Source organism: Engystomops pustulosus, chromosome 7, assembly GCF_040894005.1.
Source record: "Engystomops pustulosus chromosome 7, aEngPut4.maternal, whole genome shotgun sequence".
Taxonomy (NCBI): Eukaryota; Metazoa; Chordata; class Amphibia; order Anura; family Leptodactylidae; genus Engystomops; species Engystomops pustulosus.
Window position 1 is genome coordinate 147,346,371 of NC_092417.1, and position 15,366 is coordinate 147,361,736.

A 15,366-nucleotide genomic window follows, 5' to 3' on the forward strand; every position below is an offset into this window, starting at 1 on the left:
GGTCAGAGCAGGTTGGACCCCTTTATTCTGAAAATGGGGCATCGGTGACTGGAGACCAAGAGAAGCCGGAGATACTTCATGGGTTTTTTTAGCATTGTTTATACGATAGAATAAAGAACTTCTGACGTGGGTGGTGCCAATGTGAGTTATGCATCCTGTAATATACTAGACTGGCTGAATGTAGACATGATCCAAATAAAAAATGTGTATAAAGCTCTTGGACCAGATGGGTTACACCCCAGAGTTCTTAAACTACTCAGTTCTGTTATTGCTGTACCGCTGTCTAAAATCTTCAGGGATTCCGTAATGTCTGGTGTGGTGCCAAGTGACTGGCGCAAGGCAAATGTGGTGCCAATATATAAAAAGGGCACTAGAACTTCGCCAGGCAATTGCTGGCCTGTAAGCTTAACTTCCATTGTGGGGAAAATATTGGAAGGGTTAGTAATAGACTATATACTGGAGTATGTGACATCAAATAGTATAATAAGTGACAACCAGCATGGGGTTACTAAGAATAGAAGTTGTCAAACTAACCTGATCTGCTTCTATGAAGAGATGGGCATATGCCTGCACAGAGCTGCTGTGGATGTTGGGGCACACTAAGGTCTGTGCACCAGTTTCATGGCGAACCTTGCATGTTCTTTCATGTTCAAACTGCTTGCATGTGTATTTACGAAGGGTCCGCTCCACAAATATGACACGACCCACTATTTTTCATGTGACACAAATTTTGTCACTGAAGGAGTTGCTGTGGTGCACAGACCATGCTTCACATTTAACATGCAAAATTCAACAGAAATGTGTCACACGCTACATGTTAAAGGAGCTCAAAAAAATTGTGCTTTGGCGCTGTTTTTATTAAATGTGTCCCGTTGTGTTCTTGGATTTTGCAAAGGCATTTGACACTCTTCCTCATAGACGCCTGATGGGCAAATAAGGTCTAGTGTTTTGGAAGATATAGTCTCCAATAAGATTGAAAACTGGCTGAAGGATCGTATCTAGGGATTTGTGGCCATTGATTCTTACCCGGAATGGTCACCATTTATAAGTGGTGTACCCTAGGGTTCTTTGCTCGGCCCACTACTAGTTAACTGTTTTCATCTATACATAGTAGTAATACTGTGTTGTGCCCATATTTACAGGATAGGAGTAGTAATACTGTGTTGTGACCAAAAATACAGGATAGGAGTAGTAATACTGTGCTGTGACCAAATATACAGGATAGGAGTAGTAATACTGTGTTGTGCCCATATTTACAGGATAGGAGTAGTAATACTGTGTTGTGACCAAAAATACAGGATAGGAGTAGTAATACTGTGCTGTGACCAAATATACAGGATAGGAGTAGTAATACTGTGTTGTGCCCATATTTACAGGATAGGAGTAGTAATACTGTGCTGTGACCAAATATACAGGATAGGAGTAGTAATACTGTGTTGTGACCATACATACAGGATAGGAGTAGTAATACTGTGTTGTGACCATATATACAGGATAGGAGTAGGAGTACTGTGCTGTGCCCATATATACAGGATAGGAGTAGTAATACTGTGCTGTGCCCATATATACAGGATAGGAGTAGTAATACTGTGCTGTGCCCATATATACAGGATAGGAGTAGTAATACTGTGCTGTGCCCATATATACAGGATAGGAGTGTAGTTCTGTGATGTGCCAATATATACAGGGTTAGAGTAGTAGTATTGTGATGTGCCAATATATACAGGGTTAGAGTAGTAGTATTGTGATGTGTACATATATACATAATAGAAGTAGTTATACATAGCTGTGGCCATATATACTGGATAGGAGAAGTAGTACTGGGCTGTGGCCCTATACCAAGGATACTAGTAGTAGTAGTAGTAGTAGTACTGTGTTATCCCCATATATATTGGATAGGTGTAGTAGTACTATGCTGTGGCCATATATACAGCATTCGGTTAGTAGTATTCTGCTGTGCCCATGTATACAGTATAGGAGTAGTAGTACTGTGTCCTAAGGTTAGACAGTGCAGAGTTAGACTAGACTGTCTTATTCTGCACCAGATTCATATCTAGTGCTGGGTGATAAATCTGGTGCAGTATAAGACGGTCTAGTCGTACTCTGCACCTCCTATTAGTTGGCTAACTCTATGCCAGAAAATTAGGGCGAAATTCTGTCGGGTAAGAATCACTGACCTTTTGTTTTGGTTTTGTCGAGCTAGTCATAGGAGAGCCAGAAAACTGTCTAAAACCCTTTATAAATGTGGTGTATACAGGTTTTTAGTGCAAACTATGGTAGAATTCTGTCATAGACAGATTAATAAATCTCCTTCAATTTTTGTATTATTACTATACTATGCCTTGTTGTACAGGATAGGAATAGTAGTGCTGTGATGTGTGTTTGTAGTATTACTATATTATGTCTTGATATACAGGATAGGAGTAGTAGTACTGTGCTGTGCCTATGTATACAGGATAGAAGTAGTCATGTTTACTTTAGTAGTACTGTAGGATAGGTGTAGGTGTGTTATAGGAAAAGAGTAACAAAGAAGACATAGACATATGTAAATTAACTGCAGAAGCTACTGGGGCCCATAGCCTCTGCAGTTAATTTACATATTACTAAAATAAAGTTTTTAACAAGTCAGGTTAGGTTCCAGGATTATTTAATTACATATTAGGGCAGAGAAAGGCAGCAAGAATCTACCATCAGTCCTACTTCTGATGGTAGATTCCTCTTTCCTTTCATTTTAAAAGGCGACAAGGCTTCTTTACTGTAAGAACTGTGAATCTGTAAAAATCACGGCAGGGACAGCAGAGAACTTTGAGAAGGGTCTAAACACCTTTTTAGATCAAAATAACATTAATAGTAATGTTATAAAAAAAAAAATATTAATATAAAATTGAGCCCCCTTACATCCCTTCCTCAGCCAATCCCTTTCCTTCCCTGGTTGAACTTGATGTACATGTGTCTTTTTAGAACCGTACCAAATATGTCACTGTTTTCACATGACTTTACAGATTTTTTTTAATAGGTAAATGGGTGAGATCTCACATAAAAAAAGAATTCTAGAAAGGACGTTTCATACCCTACATGAGGGGACTAGTAGTTTAATGGGTTAAAAGCTGGTGTTCCATGTTTGGCCTTCGTTGCACGATTTTTGATATCATCCATTTATTCTAATGCTCTTTAAAGGGAACTGAGGCCTGGTAACTAACGGACACCTTTCTTTTAGCTAAAAATTGTTCCCCTTAGATTCCCATATTTTTAACTTCATAGTTTTACCTGGCATCTAAGCATTGTTACAGCGAGTCAAGGTAGGCTTGGCCTCCTCGGGCTGAATCCAGCTACTCCTCTCCATCCTATCTCTGTATGCAGCTATAGTGTCATGTGACCAGGGTGACATCAAGTAGTTCAAGGACCTTTGACGATATCACCCTGGTCACATGACATTAGGCCACGCCCCTCGACTCGCTCCAAAGCTGCATAGATACCAGGCAAGATTATAACTCTGATTTTTGGAGATCTAAGGGTAACTATTTTTAGCTAAAATCAGGGTGTCAGATAGTTACTAAAGCTCTATAGGAACCTGTCTCTACCTGTATTTGTGAAAAACGTGGTGACAGGTTCCCTTTAAGTATCTTTTAAGTGTTAATCTCTGGGTTACATTTCTGATATTATAATCAATGTCTCACAGTTATGCCGGTGTCACATGTTCGGCTGCTTTGTATGCTGTAGTCGTGTGTTACGGACCGCAGAGGATATGTTAAGAGTATCAATAAATTTCAACAATAGTAAAAGCTTTTTCCTCCGGTAGCTCTTCTGGCAGGGCTCTCCCATAAACCTGAGCTGTTGGTGTAATATATCCTGGTATACACTACACGTATTTGTTGGAATATGCCTATGTGGCAAGTTATAAAACTTTGTGCTTCTATAGCGATGTGATTTTATCTTGTATTTGTGTAGCCGTCCCTCTGTGACTTTTCGAGCAGCTACTATTTTGTGGCATGTGAATACCTGTGGAAGTAGATCTAACATCAGATTGTGATGACTTACGTTACGGTAGCATAGTTTAGGGGCAGATCCATTCTGAATTTTGTGTCATTTGATCAATAGGGACAGTTAAAGGGGATTTCCCAGTGGACGCATTTATCCCATATACATTGGACCACACTGGATCGCTGGTGGTCTCAGGGTTCATGCCCACCGTGATGGTAACTGGGGTTTGCAAGTGCTCCCAAGGGCTCTATATGAATGAATTGCTGTTGTGCTTGTTCGAACCATTAAGTTATGTAGGCCTATGAAATATAGTTCTACAGATAATATCATATTCTTGAACAGAGTGCAAATGTTGCATTCAAATGCAACTCGGGGACACTTGTTCTCATGATTGCTGGGTGTCCCAGTAGACCCTATTGATGTAACACTTTTCTGGAATCTTGTAGAAGTTTACAGTTCAGTTCAAGAATTTGCATAGTGATCTCTTCACCCTCTTCACAGGGAATGCTGCGGGGTTTGGAGACAACCCGGCGTGTTCTGTGTTCTTCACTTTACTAAAATTCTTAATTTTTTGGCTAATATGAGGATGAGCCTGTTCCTGTACTACAATTATCCCCATAATTTAAAGATGGTTAAGCTTAAAATAATTTGTGTTGCAAAAAATATATAAGAAGCATTTGGTTTCATCAAGATTTTTGGCATTCTTCTCTGTAAGATTGATTAATCATGATGGATTCCGGAATATACAAGTTTTAAAATGTATTCACACTTGGTGTGTTGGATCATGTAAGTCTCCTATAAATCTAGCAACACCTGAAGGTACTAGTTTGCTATTGTAGAAGAGATGTCTGATGGATCCATTGAAGCAGTGCTGGCCATAGTGTTATAGTCTAAAATAGCAGAAAATGGAAACAAATGGCATTGTAAGCAATAGAAAATAAATGAATAAAGATCACATTTAGTAGTTCAGTGGTGAAGCAAAGCTGTGGCTGTGCAGTAGTGAAGCAAGTCTGTGGTTGTGCTGCAACAAAGCAGAGCTGTGTCCAGCATTAAAAATCATGTTATCGTTGTTGAATAAGGCCTCAGAAACACATTTCCAGTAAACTCTAGAGCTGGACTCAGTTAGTTTCTTGAAAGCCACAAGTGCATTGCCAGTCTTCCTCCAGAACATTCCTCCATAACTACTGATGAGCACCACCTACTTTCAGAATTGCCATTATGTATCACTGGCAAGTTTGAGCCTACTGTCTGTTCTGATATATATATATATATATATATATACGCCTTGTTTGTGTATCATAGACTCGCCTGTCTGATGTTCCTGTACAGTCCCGTGGATTAGTAACCACTGATGTCAAAGCCAAAGACATTGTGCTCGATCACCAAAGTTATTGCAACAAAAAGGTGAAGGAGCGGCATGTTTCTGGGGATGTGCTGGGATATGTTACACCGGTAAGTTATGACTTGTATATTACATGCTCACTTATTTTTTTTCTTAAACTCAGTTTTATTGAAATACACACAGAAGAGTCTGTCAGACCAGTCCGACGACCCCATACAATGCCATTTATACATTGAAAGTGTACATGTGTAGTCATTGCATGTAATCAATTAGGAACAAACAAAAACAATTAGAAGAGGTAAAATGCTGCTGTTAAGATCCTTTTATATAGATAATATGCATAATCAATGCTGGTCTGGGAGATGCATCCTCAAGGCTAGTTGACTAGTACGGGCACGCCAGTCCCCACGTTGGGCACAGGGAAGAACAGGGGGCTGAGGCACCCTCAAGGTAGTGTGTGGGAGCACACCCACATACAAGGAGTCATGGATAGCCACAGACAAATCCCAGGGTCTGGGGGCCATGGCTGAAGAGTCACACCATCTATCCCATATTTAACAAATTTAGCAGGACAATTTCTATGCTTATAGACCACCTTCTCATAATTTACAATAGTATTAATTAGTTTTTTGCCATGTGCTACTGGTTGGAGGCTTGGGGTCCAGACAACGCAACACAATGGGGGACATTTACTTACAGTGTCGGTGTCTGCATTGGCTTTGTTACCGACCTGCTCTCGGTAAGAAGACACACATTTAATATTGTGTAGCTGTGCAGAGACATTTCTGGCGCCGAGACCATTTTCTGTCCCTGGGACAAAATCTGTCCCGAGCACCAGAAATGTGTCCAACAGTCCCTGCTAGACCAGTTTTCTTTTGGTCTACTTTCCGTCAGTTTACACCGCCCAAAAAGGGCTGCGACACATAGTAATTGTGTCTGAGTTTCCACTCCGCCAAAGCCACGCCCCTTTTTGGAGAAGAGTCGGAGCAGACGGAAAAAGGCATTTTTTCTGTCCCCGACAGCTAATAAATAGGTCGGAGAGCAGAACATGTGGTGAGAGCGCCACAAAACTGGCGGAAACGCCATAGTAAATGTCCCCCAATGGCCTTCCGAACCAGAAACAGATTTTCCCTTATAAATATCTTTTCATGATGTGTCCAAGCCTCATCATCCACCAGACCAAACAAGCACACCTCCGGGGAGTGGGGGATAGATCTCTCCAACACCAGAGCTAGAAGAGACAATAATTCCTTAGGCTACATTCACACGATGGATGCCCACCGTACCGTAGTACGGCGGGCATACATCGGCGCTGCGAAGAGGAGCAGGGGATGAGCGCTGCTCACCCCCGCCCCTCTCCATAGGAAGATATAGCACAAGGCGCCATATCACGGGAAAAGATAGGACAAGTCCTATCTTTTCCCGGGCTACGGAGCGGTACGGTGCCGCACGTGTGCTGCACCGTACCGCTCCCGTACAGGGCCGTGAGCACATAGAAGTGTATGGGGGACGTATATCGGCCGTATATACGTCCCCCATACATGTGTGTGAATGTAGCCTTACAGAAAGACTGTAGAATTGGGCATTTACAGGTCACATACTCACATATTGAAGATGATCAGTGGCCACAGACTGAACAATTTATCTTTTTGTCGAGCTCACATATTGCGCTTGAATAACGTTTTTAAATGCAATACTAGCACATCAGGGGTTACTAGTCACCAAAGGCATAAGCTTTTAGACCTAAACGCTTGCCTTCGGTAAGTAGCAACACATGTTTTCCCTCATTGAATGCAAGTGTTTAGGTCTAAACGCATATGCGTTTGGGGGGGACTAACTTGTAATGTGCTTGAATTGCACTTCAAAGCGTTATTCAAACATAGCCTTACTGTTCTATGACTGCAGTAGTGGCTGAAATAATGGCAAGTCCACTTGTATAGACCCTGTAATCACTCCTCACTCATGTGAATGGGCTGCAAGCATAAGGACCTGCATTACAGCCCATTATTTTATGTGGGGGAGTATCAAAGGGTTAATCTCCTTGTTCTAAGTTATCCCCTACACAATATAGGATATTATTGCTAATTGGTTAGGGTTGGACCACTGGGACCCTCACCAAATAGAAGATTGGGGTCCTTTGTACCCCCCAAGTGAATGTAGCTGCTTGATATTTGACTATCTTTGCAGTTCTCCAGAGAATGAATAAACCAGGAGCCTTGGTTAGGGTCCTAATTTGACAAGTTTCTCATTGGACAGGGGAATGGAGGGGGGGGCATGGGTGTAGAGAGATTTACCTCAGAAAATTTGAGAGAGTTCTGCCTGAAGGATCACAGGGCCTTTGCTCTGCTGCTGTGGAGTGTGAGGAGAGCGGCCATGTTGTATGGAGACTGCCGGACCTGCAGTCACACCACCTGGGAAGAGAACTACAAACCCCAGAAGTCTAGATACAGTCTGCTAAAGATGAAGGAGGATTAGACTACCACTACACACTGGGACCCTTCAGCCTGTCACAAGACACCCACTACTACCCTCACCAGGTACATTGTACTCTTAATTCTGAAAGGAAACCTTAACCCCTCATCACCTGTGAGGACTGTGATTCTGCTGTTGTGCTTTTTGGAAGTTGCTTATCTTTAGTAAAGACTGACAATACATTGCTTCCATTTATGTGTGTCTGAGCAACAGTAACAACTACTACCATCTTAGCTAGGCCTCACCACTACACCCAATATACACCAGATGGAACCTGTCCATCCCCCGGGGCAGCACTTGAAACTATTGTCCAGTCTTCTGGAATTGTATTCCACGGTCCATATTACGTCTACAAATTCCATTCTAACATCGGGATCTGGTTACTGATCACATGCATTTCAATGGAAACGCAGATGCGATCGGCCGAGCCCCACCCATAAACGTTTGCATTGCATTTGTAAACACGTGTAAATGCAGGTTTTTTTGCCTGGTACCAGCACTCCACCCCATTCGACCCAGGTGTTTTAGGTGACCCAGAAGACGGCACATAGGGGACACCTACTTCCTCTTAGCCAATGTCTAAGACTACATGAAACAGTGAGTATTCAACACCTGTTCACACATGGTGAGCCTTTTTCCTTTTCACATGGTGCGGTATTGCATGGCATCTGCTGCTTCTGTCTGTGTTGGTGCTGGTGGGGACCCGGGCCCCGGGCCCTGCCAGTATGGCTGCCGGGTGGCATCCGGTCTTGGTCCCTGCTGGTGCTGTGCTGCAGCGGTGGTGGATGTCATGTGATGCCGCACACAATAGCGTAGGTACCCACAACAAAGAGGTCACCGTCAAGTGGTGGGCTTACACAATTTCATAAAAATGTAACTAAGAACCACAAGTTTGTTATATAGCGGCAGTAGATCATTGTGTGATGTGTGGATGTGCGGTCCAGTTCTTTTTCTCTCCCCATGTTGGCATCCTGAGTATCTAATGATCTGACATTATGATACTACTAGTTCAGGTCATTCGACTTTTGGTCAGGATGGGATTTGCGGTCCTAATTTGGTTGACTAAAGGGGATCCACTAGATGCAAGCATGTGTCATACTGGACATAGTGGGGCACATTTACTTACCTGTTCCTGTGCGATCCCCGAGGTGCGATCCCCGATGAAAACGCACAGCTGCCGTGATTCACTTACAGCGTGCACCGATATCCTGCATGTGTCGTTTCCCCGATCAGGTCTGCCAGAGTCCACCATCTTCTTCCCGGTGCATGTAAGTGTATTAAATGCGACATAATTTGAATGTTCAATCCCGCGGTTTGTCTGAATCCGTCGGATCGTCCGATGGCCTGCCCCCCGATTTGTGTAGCGTGAAAGCTGACGCGATTGCAACACAATCCGATTGCGTGCGCCAAAAGCCCCTGCTAAATGCGGCGCAAAACGGAAATCATTGGGAAATGCAGTCCGCGGACCCTTAGTAAATGTGCCCCAGTGTTTTTTGTCTTATTTGTTTTATATGCTACTTCTAGAACTGTCCACTAGATGTCCCTCTTGTTCCATTCACTTCACTTGTGCCACAATCTGCTGATGGCTAGAAAATAATGGTGAGAAATACGGTTGGAGAATAATGTGTAACTATCACACCGGGAATTTAAGAAGTATTAGGGTGATGAAAGTAACCTGTATCCACAGTAATGATAGAGATTAACAAATACGCACAGCCGGGAATGGGAGTGTAGCTATTGATTATTGACCAGGGGCTACCCAGAGGAAGATACATGACTTGAGTGTGTCACATAAGACCTCGAGATTTCATAGTAATGATAGGCTCAACGCTTGTTGGTTTTCTGTGTAATTGAAATTCAGTGGTGGATTCTGGGCTGTTTTGCACTACTACATACAGTATTGCAAGATTTACCTGTACCATGGCTGTAGCTAAAAGTAATTTTCTACCCCCCAGTCCTTTCAGCTGCTGTGTGGGCTACATAAATAAAGGAATTATTATAGATGATGTCAAAGCTTATCTCCTCCCCCTCCCTGTACAATGGCCTCTATATAGATAACACTGACCCATCATTACATCACTACTGATAATAGATGATGTCACAGCTTATCTCCTCCCCCTCCCTGTACAATGACCTCTATATAGATAACACTGACCCATCATTACATCACTACTGACAATAGATGATGTCACAGATTATCTCCTCCCCCTCCCTGTACAATGACCTCTACATAGATAACACTGACCCATCTGCAACACCCTTGCCAATGTATAGGCAAGTGGACAGTTGCAAACAAGGCCCTCAACCTGTTAGAACCCATCTAGTGAGTCTGATCAACTTCTTGACGGGGAAGGCAGTAAGTCTGAGGTAATTAGTAGCTGTAGATTCTGCCTGAACAGGGAAGTGTGAAGAGGATGTGAGTTATCAGCCAATTGTATTTCACCATGTACAGTGGAGTGTGATTGGAGAGTTAGCCACCACCTGACCAGGCTAATAAAAACCCCTGGATAGGGAGGGGCTTGGCCTCTTGGAATCCAGTTCTCCCCAGAGAGCACATCATGTCACAGAGTGAAGAGGGAGAGAGAAACAGTGTCAATCCACCATCAGGGCTAACCCTCAAACCCAGGACAAGAGCTGCAGCATCCACAATTGGACACAGCTTCATCCCAGCCTCCATCTACTACCAGGCTGGTGAACCAATTCCTGAAGGCACCTCTCCATGACCACTCTAGTACCAGTTATGCTGTGAATCTTTTAGGCTTGTTATCTGCTGTTGATCATTAAAGAACCGTGAGTTATTTTGCACAACGTTGCCTCCGTCTGATCCATGGATAAGGCTGTACCACCACGGGCTCCCCATCCATCAACCAGGGACATATATTAGAAACGTTAAGGGGTTGCCCCAGGGAGAACCAATACATCAGCCTCTCCCTCCATATTTCTTGCACACACCACCTGCTGAGACCTGCCAGGCTGAAGGACAGCCCTTCGGTTCACATACCAAGCACCGTGACCTCAGCGTGCCCAAGGCCGCAACTGCCAGCCACTCCGGTATTCTGGCCCCAAGAAAAGGCTAGCCCCCGGTGGTGGATTTGCACATCATTACATCACTACTGACGATGATGTCACAGCTTATCTCCTCCCCCTCCCTGTACAATGACCTCTATATAGATAACACTGACCCATCATTACATCACTACTGACAATAGATGATGTCACAGCTTATCTCCTCCCCTCCCTGTTCAAAGACTTCTATATAGATAACACTGACCCATCATTACATCACTACTGACAATAGATGATGTCACAGCTTATCTCCTCCCCCTCCCTGTACAATGACCTCTATATAGATAATACTGACCCATCATTACATCACTACTGACGATGATGTCACAGCTTATCTCCTCCTCCTCCCTGTACAATGGCCTCTATATAGATAACTGACCAATCATTACATCACTACTGACAATAGATGATGTCACAGCTTATCTCCTCCCCTCCCTGTTCAAAGACTTCTATATAGATAACAATGACCCATCATTACATCACTACTGACAATAGATGATGTCATAGCTTATCTCCTCCCCCTCCCTGTACAATGACCTCTATATAGATAACACTAAGCCATCATTACATCACTACTGGCAATAGATGATGTCACAGCTTATCTCCTCCCCTCCCTGTACAATGACCTCTATATAGATAACACTGACCCATCATTACATCACTACTGACAATAGATGATGTCACAGCTTATCTCCTCCCCCTCCCTGTACAATGACCTCTATATAGATAACACTGACCCATCATTACATCACTACTGACAATAGATGATGTCACAGCTTATCTCCTCCCCTCCCTGTACAATGACCTCTATATAGATGACACTGACCCATCATTACATCACTACTGACAATAGATGATGTCACAGCTTATCTCCTCCCCCTCCCTGTACAATCACCTCTATATAAAACTAACCAATCAATACATCACTAATGACAACAGGTGATGTCATAGCTATTTTACTATGCTAATCTATGCATGGATGCCTAGAAATCTTTTGACCACATTAAGGTGGTTACAGTCTATTTCTGTCTATGATCATGAGGCTGCTGTAAAGCGCATCACTAAATGGAGCAGAATTTCAGACAAGATGACGACATACACATGGACAGACTATAGAATTTAAAATAACCATCAATCAGAAACTAAATTAGGATTCAGGTAAGTAATGTTTGACAAAATTAAAAATGCTGATATATTCCTTTCAAAAGCCACACAGGAAAAAATGCATTGTGTCCGAATCTATTGTTCATGCAGTTTTAATAGAAATGTGTGATTTAAGTTTGGGAACACTAAATGGCTGTACCGTTATACAGCTGTTATACATACCAGCGGCTGTAATGCAGATAAATGCAGTGCATTACATGTACAGACCAAACTAAATCACTAACCCTTGATCTTTGCATTAACAACCACATGTATTGACCTACCATGTACTTGTTCAAGGGGTTTAGATTCACACTCCTTGACACTCCATTATCAATTATTCTTCCCACAGTGGAACGGCCACGGATATGATGTTGCAAAAATATTTGCATCCAAGTTCACCCTTATTTCTCCAGTCTGGCTGCAGATTAGAAGAAAGGGTAGACAGTCTTTCCAGGTGGCCGGACTGCATGATGTAGACCAAGGTAAGTTCTATGAGTACTAATGGGTGTGTATGTATGTGTGTATATTTGTGTATATATATATATATATATATATATATATATATATATATATACACATCCAGCTAACAAGGTTAGGCAAATCCTCACATACATTAAAAAAAAGAGAAACAGCAGCACACCAAAGTAGTGCTACGTTTCAGCTTCTCATTGAAGCCTTTGTCCGGCAAAGCTTGACAAAAACTTCGGTGAGAAGCTGAAACGTAGTGGCATGGGAATAAAGCCTGTTTTAACCCAAGACACTTACTCATAGATCTAGGTACCGTAACTGAGGCAATCTTCTTATATTTGTTATTCATGGCCTCCTTTATTCTTTTACAAATTTTGTTTTGGAGCTAGGTTCTCTGGTGTTACCAGAGCTCCTCTGTTATTTAGTGTCACAGGCTGTGACACTGTGTGACGCTGTTTTCACTCACAGCTGTGAGTGAGTGTTAAAGGAAATCTACCACCAGAATGAAGGATTGTAAAACCAAGCACCGTTGCATACCAGTGTGTGCTCCTTCTACCAGGATCTGCTCTTCTTATGGGGGCTCCAGCCTTAATTAACAGGTGTGGACCCCGGAGCACCAAAGGCTCATTTGCATAATTTCTAAATCCTTGTTTAATAATAATATAATAATTCTTTATTTATATAGCGCACACAGATTACGCAGCGCTGCACAAGCATGTCAAATTGGTCCCTGTCCCCATGGGGCTCACAATCTAAACAACCTAACAGTATGTTTTGGAGTGTGGGAGGAAACCGGAGTACCCAGAGGAAACCCACGCAGGGAGCGTGCCCCTTCCCTCTATTACTCCATATCTTGTTTACAAATGTATTGTTCAAAAGAGACCAGCAAAGCCAGGCGAAGACCCAGCGCAAGAGGCAGGCTAAACTGAGGAGGATAGCAATTCTACATCCCAAGAGATATTGATTTACAGTACATTAATGTGATGATTTTCTTTTAATTTTAGGATGGATAAAAGACATTAAAAAGAATTCTAAGAGCACACTGCTTGGTAAGTTTATATATACATACTTTATATATACTATGTTTTATACTATGGCGATATATATATGGGACTTTAAGGGACTCTGTCCCCAGATTTTACCCCACCACTACTCCCCTCAGGTAGGGTATGAAATTTCCTTTCTAGAATTTCCTCTTCAATATGAAATATTGCCCGTTTACCAATAAAAAATCGCTTGCAAAGTTATATGCAAATCAGCATAAAAGAGTCCTATCTTGCCTGAGATGAGTCAAGTTTAAAGGCAGCGTGTCACTTCATATGTCTTCTGTACTACAGAAACATTCTTTTGGTGTCATATTAAAGATAAGAATCAAATTTTTCAGATTGCATCAGGTTTGCAGTTCTGTGATCTACAGAAACTGAGATAAAGGCAGTTAAAGACATAGTTTGACATGTGAGCTCCTATTTCTTCAACTGCCTGTATCTCCGGCTCTGTAGATCACAGAACCGCAAGTTTAATACGATCCGAAAGATTACATTCTTAACTTTAAAATGGTGCCATGTTTCTAAGTACTATAGAATCACAGATAGATGCAGCTTTTAAACAACGAGGGGTTGTCCGACTCTTTAGAAAAGCTAGCAGAAGGGCTGAGGAGGTCAGTTGAAAAAAAGAAAGCTGTACTCCGGCCGTGCCCACCTGTCCCTATTCCCAGCGCTGTATCCTGTGCTGAGATCTGGGGAGGGCTCGGACCGGAAGCTTCTGTGCCCCTGTTTGCACGACGGTGAAGGTGAGTACACCTTTCTTTTTTTCAAACTTCCCTCCCCAACCCGCCTGCTATTTTTGTTTAAACACAATTACTCATAGTTCCAGGCACTGTGACTGTGGTAATCTGATTATATTTTTTAACCATGGCCTCCTTCCTTGTAATATCAACTTTTTATGCAAATCAGTCTGAAGGGGTCTGGGGGTATTACCAGAGCCCCGAAGTGCTTCTGATTCACAGGCTACTACACTGAGCAGAGCATGTCTTACCCAACCCCCTGCTCTCTCCCTCCTCCCTCTGCCTGTTTAATCTAGCAGCAGCAGGAAGCGCAGGGGTAGGGGAGACCTGCTCTTCTCATTGTAAGCTACAGCACGGAGGGGCTTTGAAAACATCACCAGAGCCCACCAAGCTCATTATAATAATTATAAATCATAAATTGCCCGATTCAGGTTGCTTCAGCTTCTTATTTGTTCTATGACTTGCTCTTTGGAGGTAGGTCAGTCTCAGGCCATGGCAGTGACATAAACTTCACATGGCTAATCAGTCTCTACAGTGTGGTACCTTGTGTGACTAGGTGACTTCTAGGCCTGAAATTGGCTGCAGTGATGGCACCAAACTGTAGCAGTCTGGGAAGCCCAAGTGAGAAGGAGGCTTGAAGTTTCTTATTTTAGTTTGCACAACCCCTGTAAAATGATTATGTGGAAGCTCTGTAATTTGAGTGGAGGTTTTGACAGGAACTGCTGCACTATACTTTTTTTTCCCGTCTGAAGTAACAGAAGGATAACAGAAGACTTATTGTTTTACATTGTTTCCTATGGATGACAGATACTCTTTATATCAGTTTGCAGCATCAGTTAAACCATCCGTTACTTTGTTCTGAGCATGCTCATTTCTCGAGTTTCAGTGCGACCTTTAGTGGACGAAGCAGTGGAATAGCTTTCAGATAATTACACTTACAGATTTGTTAAAGGAAACCTACCACTACCAATCGTGCTTCTAAGCTGCAAATGCCGTGCACCAGCTCAGGGTGAGCTGGTGCCAGCGCTTATATTCGTTATGTTTTTAAACAGATGTAAAGCGTGTAAAAGCTTTAGTAATCTATATATACGAAGTACATTCACCGCAC

General features: G+C 42.5%; 1 protein-coding gene across 3 annotated transcripts in view; it reads left to right on the top strand.

Moving 5' to 3' along the window:
- CHID1 (chitinase domain containing 1) overlaps positions 1 to 15,366 on the top strand; it is a 276,364-nt gene that overhangs the window by 13,793 nt on the left and 247,205 nt on the right. For all 3 annotated transcript variants that reach the window (XM_072118163.1, XM_072118165.1, XM_072118164.1), the window contains exons 3-5: positions 5,284 to 5,433; positions 12,357 to 12,489; positions 13,480 to 13,524. In XM_072118163.1, the coding sequence (XP_071974264.1) occupies positions 5,284 to 5,433; positions 12,357 to 12,489; positions 13,480 to 13,524 (328 nt within the window). The remainder of the gene's footprint in view (positions 1 to 5,283; positions 5,434 to 12,356; positions 12,490 to 13,479; positions 13,525 to 15,366) is intronic.